General features: G+C 39.0%; 3 protein-coding genes across 3 annotated transcripts; all 3 read right to left on the bottom strand.

The window, feature by feature from the left end:
- Nucleotides 1-194: 194 nt before the first annotated feature.
- LOC113120876 (gremlin-1) lies at nt 195-1,283 on the bottom strand. The gene is made up of 2 exons (XM_026290986.1): nt 1,082-1,283; nt 195-748 (listed from the first exon to the last, which is right to left on the bottom strand). Exon 2 carries the CDS (start codon nt 745-747, stop codon nt 214-216), a length of 534 nt encoding a protein of 177 aa, XP_026146771.1. The 5' UTR covers nt 748; nt 1,082-1,283; the 3' UTR covers nt 195-213.
- Nucleotides 1,284-1,411: 128 nt separating this feature from the next.
- LOC113120875 (neuroendocrine protein 7B2) lies at nt 1,412-3,825 on the bottom strand. The gene is made up of 6 exons (XM_026290984.1): nt 3,667-3,825; nt 3,074-3,308; nt 2,791-2,940; nt 2,497-2,609; nt 1,906-1,959; nt 1,412-1,736 (listed from the first exon to the last, which is right to left on the bottom strand). Exons 2-6 carry the CDS (start codon nt 3,294-3,296, stop codon nt 1,620-1,622), a joined length of 657 nt encoding a protein of 218 aa, XP_026146769.1. The 5' UTR covers nt 3,297-3,308; nt 3,667-3,825; the 3' UTR covers nt 1,412-1,619.
- Nucleotides 3,826-4,389: 564 nt separating this feature from the next.
- On the bottom strand, nt 4,390-7,785 carry actc1a (actin alpha cardiac muscle 1a). The gene is made up of 9 exons (XM_026290983.1): nt 7,696-7,785; nt 6,785-6,936; nt 6,539-6,667; nt 6,287-6,397; nt 5,643-5,727; nt 5,367-5,528; nt 5,016-5,207; nt 4,726-4,907; nt 4,390-4,643 (listed from the first exon to the last, which is right to left on the bottom strand). The coding sequence occupies exons 2-9, from the start codon at nt 6,911-6,913 to the stop codon at nt 4,500-4,502; spliced, it is 1,134 nt and encodes a 377-aa protein (XP_026146768.1). The 5' UTR covers nt 6,914-6,936; nt 7,696-7,785; the 3' UTR covers nt 4,390-4,499.
- Nucleotides 7,786-8,290: the final 505 nt, after the last annotated feature.

Genomic DNA, 8,290 nt, shown 5'->3' with positions numbered 1-8,290 from the left:
AAATGTCACTATTTTATAGCATTATAACTTAGCCAACTTGTTTTATAATACATTTAATTGCATCAGTTGTATTTCTTCACAATATAAAGGCCTCATTTTGATGACTGAACAACTAATGATGGAGGAAACAAATCGATCATACTCCCACATTATTCAGTCATATGAATTTGTGACTTTAAGACAAAAGAAACCTAACAATGACCTCAGCTAATTTTAATCCAAGTCGACAGAAGTACAGCGGCACTGTTTGACGCGGCGCACGCGCTTCTTCCGCGTGCTGGGAGTCTGGCCGGGACAGATGAGCGTGTAAGTAACTGTAGTGAAACTCTTTGGCTTACACACTGAGCACGACTGAAACGCACTGTCCTCTTGATAAACATGTCGAGGGATGTAGAATGAGTTGCACTGTCCGTAACAAAAGCGGTTGATGATGACGAGCGGCTGGCACCCGTCCTCGTAGATCATCAGTTTCATCGGCTGTGTTTTACACCAGTCAAGTTTGAGGTAACTGCGCTGCGTCACGTGTAAAGCCTCCTGGCTGGAGTCCAGCACCTCGTCCGCGACCGAAGGCAGTCCCATTCCCCTGGAGCTGGCCTGCGGTGTCTGCGGCGAGTGTTCCGACTGGTTTGGGCTGTATTTATTTGGGTGAGGAATGGCGCCTTGAAATCCCCCGTTTCCCCTGATCCTAGCCGGATTGCAGAGCAGCCACAAGACCACGATAGTGACAGCTAATGCGTCTTTAGTCATCCTTTCACATGAAGAAAGAAACATAACATTAAATGTCATTAAATAAACAGTAAAATATAGGTAGTTATTTCTACAAAAAAATATAAATATAATAGTTTTTAATTAAAAAAATGCTATAACTTTATATATTTTATCAAATAATTTTATATACATATCAACTGAACACAACCAAAGTTTAATATATATATATATATATATATATTTCCTACAAAATTTTGAAAGCCAATTGCTCTCTGCAATCCCTCATTTCTGTAAACACATTTCAAGAATCAAACAAATGTCATTTAAAAAATAAATGCCAATAGTCTATACTCCAGTAGATATGCAGACTTACCTCAGATTAATAATGGTTCAAACTTCGCATGGACTGGAGCTATGTTCACAAAGGTCTTTGTGTACCATAACAAACTACGAGTAATAATAGGGTGAACCAAATGATACAGAACTCGGAGTCAGATTCAAAATAAGGTCTGGAGCTCTGTTCTGAGTGCTGACATTTAAGAGAATGGGGCAGTCCACGCCTCCTCTCAGTCTAAGATCATTCACAGCATTCTGGGGATGGTCCAGTGCTTCAGGAGAGTAGGGAAGCTTGTGATGAATGTATATTGTGTTGTTTGTAATCTAGAGGAATCATGAAGTTAAAAACACTCGTCTCCAATTATCTGCACATGAACATATACATGGTTTTTATTTGATTAAGTGATATTACAACAAAATTTGTGGTAAGAGAATAATCATTTATGTTACAGTCTACCTTTGCTGCTCTATTAATAATACTATTCATTTGAATATCGCACATAATTTAATGCTGACTTCACTGTGAAACTAATAAAAGATTTTCATAGTACAGATTTTTATAAATAACACGATGTTCAGGTCTTGATGTTGCTTGTAGCAGTTTCAACCTCATCTTCCTCTGGGAAATGTGGCACTGATTTCTTGGCCACCACATTATCCAGCCTCTGTCCCATCAGATATGGATTTGCACTCTGAAACAGAGTGCACAGTCAGTGACAAATCCTGTGACATTTTTTTCTGAAAATACAATATCTATATGCAACAGGGCTCCATCTAATAATTTATGCTTTTGAGCCTCTACTGACAACGAAGCAACCAACAGAGAAAATAAATAAATAATATAATATATAATTAGCTTACCCTTTTACTTCTTTTCGGCCCACCCTTCAGTTTTTCATACAACAGTCCTTTATTCTGAAAGAATGAAAAAAGATATTTAGTGCAGTCTGCTACAGACAAGAATCCTGGGCTATCTTTGCTTCGTGTTTCAGACTGTTCATAATTTATCCAGGGTTAACAATTAATCTTATGTATTTATAAGGCATTACATTACACCAGTATTACACACTGGTAAAATAAAAAAATGAATGCATGAGTCCTTGAAATGCATGCTAAATGCATAAATGTAAATGTAAAGCAACATTTGCTGTGTCAGTGTCATTGCAGTATCAAACATAGCAGCATGCAACCTGTTTACTTGATGGCGTTAGCATTGTGCATCCTCATTTTATATATTGCTGACACTGTGCTATCAAGTTTTCCAGAATGGACTTTTTGGACTATAAAGGTAAGAATGAAGCTGTCTGTTCTTTACTCCAGTCATCGTTTAACATTAACTTTACCTGGGGTTAAAAGCAGAGTTTACAATGACGATATCATGGGGTTAAGTCCAGTGTAAAAAAGCCCTTAAATTAATCTCTTTTTTTTTCAAGGTGTCAAGTGTGAACTCACCCACTTCGCGAGTGCAGGGTAGTCATGCTCAGGGTCAAAGAGGTGCTGATGTTTCTGGAACTCGCGACTGAACTCTGCAGTGTCTGGAGAGTTCTCCAAACATCCATCAGCAGCTATAAAAACATCACATTTTTAAACAAATCATTCACAAAAATTCTGAGTTTTCATTCATTTAGGAGAATATGGTAAACACCTTCAAATCAAATATTCAGTTAATTTTCTTTGCCAATTAATAAATATGAATGGTGACACTGCTGTATATTTGTGCATTCAGTTGCATTTGGTCCAACATACCACTCTTTCCAAGAGGGCAAGGATTGGGAGGGTCAGGGTAGCCATGGTCCTCGCTGAAGTCTTTGGGAACACTGTCTCCAGTTAACTCTGCAACAATGTTGGGAATGTTCCCATACGGCCCGAGATGCTGGAGTCCCTCATGTGCACCACCTATTGGACAAAGTGTAAATTTACACATGAAGGCCAGCAAATAATGAGGAATAGACTATTATTAGGACCATCAGGGATCATTTAAATGTTTAAAAACGTGTAATTACCTACAGTTATACAGAGGAACTCTTACCTTGGATGCTGAGCGGGCCGACTATGTTGGTGGCCTGGTGCGCGGGAAACTCGACCCTGGGCCTCGCGATCCCCAGCTGCTCCATCACACCGTGCAGCAGGCGCTGGATGTCCGCCTCCGACACCTGATCCACCGTGCGCGTACTGCGGCATGAAACGACGGCCATCCAGCTTATGATGACACTCAGAAGAACCGTGTGTGCCATTTTCGGAGCCGAACCCATCGTTGACGTTCACTACACCGACAATAAACACAACACGTAACGTTAGTCTTAAATTATTGATACGCCTTTTGCTAAAACAGCGTTTTAAAATAAAGGCAACATTATTTATTAAGATTTTATATTCGCCGAAGTCATGTAAAAAATGACTATAATTCTGATGCTTAAATATTATAACTTAAATATTATTAAGCTCAGAGAAATCGCGCATCCCTGTTTGTAACTACGTCACAAGTGAACAGCCTTCATAAAAACAGGCCATTATTTTATAAGCGCAAATTAAGAAGCACATTCGTATTACAGCAAAACTGAAAACCCAGCTAGTGTAGCTATAGAGAATAAACAGCTAACCAAATATACAAAGATAACCTACCATGTAATGTGGATTGAGAAAGAGGTTTGTCGGGTTCAGTACAGATGCCGTCCTCCTCCTCTTCCTAGCTTCATTTGCTCTGTTGCCAGGCAGCGAATCATCATCTCACCTCTTGGTTTATCTGTTAAACCATGCTGCTGGGTTTAATTGGGAACGGTAGAAGGGCAACGTTTAAGAAAATAAGGAATAGACTTCAGGCTATAAGAAAAATGTTTAAGGAAATATGTTATTTTAAATAATAAATAAATCAAATGCTATGAGGTATGTGACGTCATATTCAGATAATGTTATGAAGCAGTTTAATCGAATTATAGCAAATACAGCACCTGTACACTGGGTTCTTTTTTTCTCATGTAATTCACTCCTCTTTAAAATAATCAACAGTAATAGGCTAATGGTGTATAAGTAATTCATAAATTTCCCTGGAGATATTTTCTAAGGAACAGGCATTATTATAATGTTTATGGAACATCACCAGTGCATTCACATGCAACTCAGAATCGTTTTAACTCATACTCTGCCTTTTAGTTTAGTTTTAGTTTGTTTGTAAAGTTTTAGAAATCCTTTGAAAAAAATGTAAAAAAAAATCTACATGCTAAATAATTAAAATGGATGAACATAAATTAAGAGCTTTTGTTGAGAAAAATAGAAAAGGCTGTATTTGTCAGTTCCAGAAATAGCTACATTTTCTTCATCAAATACTCAGATGAAACACAATGCGAGCCTGTTACACATCACGACTTTTATTACAACAGTACATGTATATACAGCACAAGGCACAGTACGAATGCATACGGAGGGTTAGTTGGATTGCATTGAAGATAATTTGAGGTTTAGAAGCACTTCCTGTGGACGATGGAGGGACCTGCCTCATCATACTCCTGCTTGCTGATCCACATCTGCTGGAAGGTGGACAAGGAAGCCAGGATGGAACCGCCAATCCAGACCGAGTACTTACGTTCAGGGGGAGCAATGATCTAGAGGATGAGCATGAGAACATGAATGTAGTTAGACTGTAAAATGACATAAACAAGCTCATTTAGTCAGATGGATGTTTACCTTGATCTTCATTGTGCTGGGGGCCAGAGCTGTGATCTCCTTCTGCATACGGTCAGCAATACCAGGGTACATGGTGGTACCACCAGACAGGACGTTGTTGGCATACAGATCCTTGCGGATGTCAATGTCACACTTCATAATGCTGTTGTAGGCGGTCTCATGGATGCCAGCAGACTCCATTCCTGTGAGGAGCAACATTGCAAGCTATGTTAGCAAAGAAACAATTGTGATCTAAAAACAGCAACATGGAGTAATGCAATGAGGTAATTTGAGGCCCAGCCAAAACATACCAATGAAAGAGGGCTGGAAGAGAGTCTCGGGGCAGCGGAAACGCTCGTTTCCAATGGTGATGACCTGTCCGTCCGGCAACTCATAGGACTTCTCCAGAGAGGAGGAAGAGGCAGCAGTCGCCATTTCATTCTCGAAGTCCAGAGCAACGTAACACAGCTTCTCCTTAATATCACGCACAATCTCACGCTCAGCTATGGAAGAGAAGACAGAACAAGTATATTTTAAACTGGTAAAAAACATGATGAAAGCATGTATTTTGCATGCATAAAAAGTAGCCTCTCTGGAGGCCAGACGAACATATGCTAAATTTTCTTAAAATCCTGTATAAGTAGAATTCTTCTAGTACCCACCCGTAGTCACAAAAGAGTAACCACGCTCAGTCAGGATCTTCATCAGGTAGTCAGTCAGATCGCGACCGGCCAGATCCAGACGCATGATGGCGTGAGGAAGAGCATAACCCTCATAGATGGGGACGTTGTGGGTCACACCATCACCAGAGTCCAGCACGATACCTGTAACATGATCCATTGGCATGATAAGTATTGCTTTCTAAGTATTACAGACTTATATATGAATTAAAACCTATAATGTTACATATTGCTTCCAGTGACTTTATGGACACTCACCAGTGGTACGGCCTGAAGCGTACAGAGAGAGCACAGCCTGAATGGCAACATACATGGCAGGGACGTTGAAGGTCTCAAACATGATCTGAAAAGAGAGGAAAATATAGTTTCAGCCAGGGTTATTATTAAGTAAAACTAAATCCATAAAAATACAAGCATTAACTAAAAATAAACAGCTAAATAAGCTAGTTGTTAAGGCAACCTTTTGAGAAAGTTTTCTTATTTTTATTTAAAGCTGAAGCAGCCTGCTAAACAACTACAACTAAATAAACTACAACTTAAATTAAATCTTAAAAGGTATATTAATATGTAATAATAAAAAAATACAAAAACACAACAAAATTACAGAAACGTCAAAATAAAATTAATATAGAAAATAGAAAAATAAAATTCTAAATATTATAACAAAAACTACCAGTAATGGTAAACACATAACCGAAATGAATTTGGTTTTATGAAAACCCAAGTCTAAAGGGCCACAAGGGGATGCTAGAGCACCCATGAAAAATTTTTTAATAATAAAGTTAATATTTATGTAATTTACAGTACAAATGGGTTTGAAAATATATGGCTGCCATTACATGCTGCCACTATAGGTCATCATCATATTTGTAAAAAGTTTGAAAACCCATGCATTAGTTTACCTGTGTCATCTTCTCCCTGTTGGCTTTAGGGTTGAGGGGGGCCTCAGTGAGCAGAGTGGGGTGCTCCTCGGGGGCCACACGCAGTTCGTTGTAGAAGGTGTGATGCCAGATCTGAAAACATTTAAATATATTAAATCATTGAAGGAATGCGTGGGGGTGACCACAGGATGTATAAAATCTCTTTTATATTTGCTTTTAATTAATAATAAAAATAGTCAATTAACAATTCTGCATTAATCCATTAATTGCTACCTTTTCCATGTCATCCCAGTTGGTGATGATGCCGTGCTCGATGGGGTATTTCAGAGTAAGGATACCCCTCTTACTCTGAGCCTCATCTCCCACATAGCTGTCTTTCTGACCCATACCCACCATCACACCCTAAAGGAAAAGAGTCATGGGTTACCACCAAGCATCTAAAGTTTCTATGATTTTCCACAGCCAATATACTATATGTTGGCTGGAACAAGGAATTTACTACATGCTTTGGAGGCCCACCTGGTGACGGGGTCTGCCAACAATTGAGGGAAAGACAGCACGGGGAGCATCATCACCGGCGAATCCAGCCTTGACCAAACCAGAACCGTTGTCACACACGAGTGCGGTAGTCTCATCGTCGTCACACATGATTGTTTTTTTGTAGGATGGTCCTAGGAGAAAGAAAACGTGTTAGGAGAGTGCATAAGTTAAAGTTAAAAGCTGAATAATCATTTTAATAAATATATTATAACTATAAATCCTCTACAGTCCACTGAAACATTTCTAAACCTGCATTACAACACTCAAGGTAAGGTCAACAAAAGGCCAAAAGCAGCACAGCAGATCCTCTTTAAACTATTTTAGGCATTAGCTCTTGTCATTCCCAGCGGAAGCCCCTGACCGAGTGTTTTTACAGTTGTCTGATGACAAATGACAGCAGGACCTAAGGGTGTCCTCCTCAGCTGTCTAGAACCTGTAAGAGATCCATTGGCAGCATGTGTCAGTTCACTACATCTGTTGATGACTCCCTTTATTAGTGCATCTTCAAGTCACCCTTATGAGATGTTGTTTCTAACCCAAAGAATCCTTTAGTCAATCACGCACAACCAGTTACAACTGCTCATTTCTGCTGTCTTTCATCACCTCAAGCATTATTTGTTCGTGTTAGCAATGGGCAACTATCCATTCTCCTACATTTCTCTATTTACTATTACAGGTACAGTCACAAAGAATGAGCAATTATATTGTTAGTAGTTTCTGCTAAGACCATCAATGTAAATTCGGCCAATTATCCGCCATCTGCATCAACAGTTCCAGAGATTAATGGTCCTTCCCATGTAGGAGATGAAGTGTTGGGTTATTCCTTTTCAAATCTCTCTCTATCGTCCCTGAAGTAGTCCAAAGAGATAAAGGTAGTAGCAAACACTCACCAAGTTGTAGCACAAGACTGGGGCTTCCGCTGGGATGAAGGGCATGGGAGAAGGATGCCTTTTAAATATGCTAGTGTTGGGGGGGCTTGGGTTCATGGGCGGGATCTGGAGTTCAAGCAATACCAAATAAGAATTGGCCCACAGCAAGTATAGCCTGTACTCCATGGACTTACCAAAATGGACAGATGTTTCTTAAGAGGTGACAGATCCTCTTTGAGAGCAAATAAGCGGTGGAAAACTGTTTTGTGATTTCAGAGCCAAATGGAAGGCCAAAAAAAGTCAAGTAGTATTCTTTGATTGTTCTCCATATGTTTTAACAAAAAGTTTTATGTCATGTTCTGTTATTTGTGACAAAAGCAAACAAACAAAAACATAAATTAGTGCTTTATTATTAGGAATTGTGGATGGATTTGATCTATTTATGTGGCTAAAGAAAAATTTATGTTAACGGATGCCATTCTTGTAAGGATAATGGTTATCAGACAACATTAGAGATTTTTGGCAGATATTAAAAATCTGGTTATGCATTTTTACATTTAGATCATCTTTGCCATCATCTAACACATTTAAAATGAATCTTCTAAAACACGAATAA

This window comes from Carassius auratus, chromosome 20 (assembly GCF_003368295.1).
Source record: "Carassius auratus strain Wakin chromosome 20, ASM336829v1, whole genome shotgun sequence".
Taxonomy (NCBI): Eukaryota; Metazoa; Chordata; class Actinopteri; order Cypriniformes; family Cyprinidae; genus Carassius; species Carassius auratus.
This window is presented reverse-complemented; position numbering and strand designations above follow the sequence as displayed.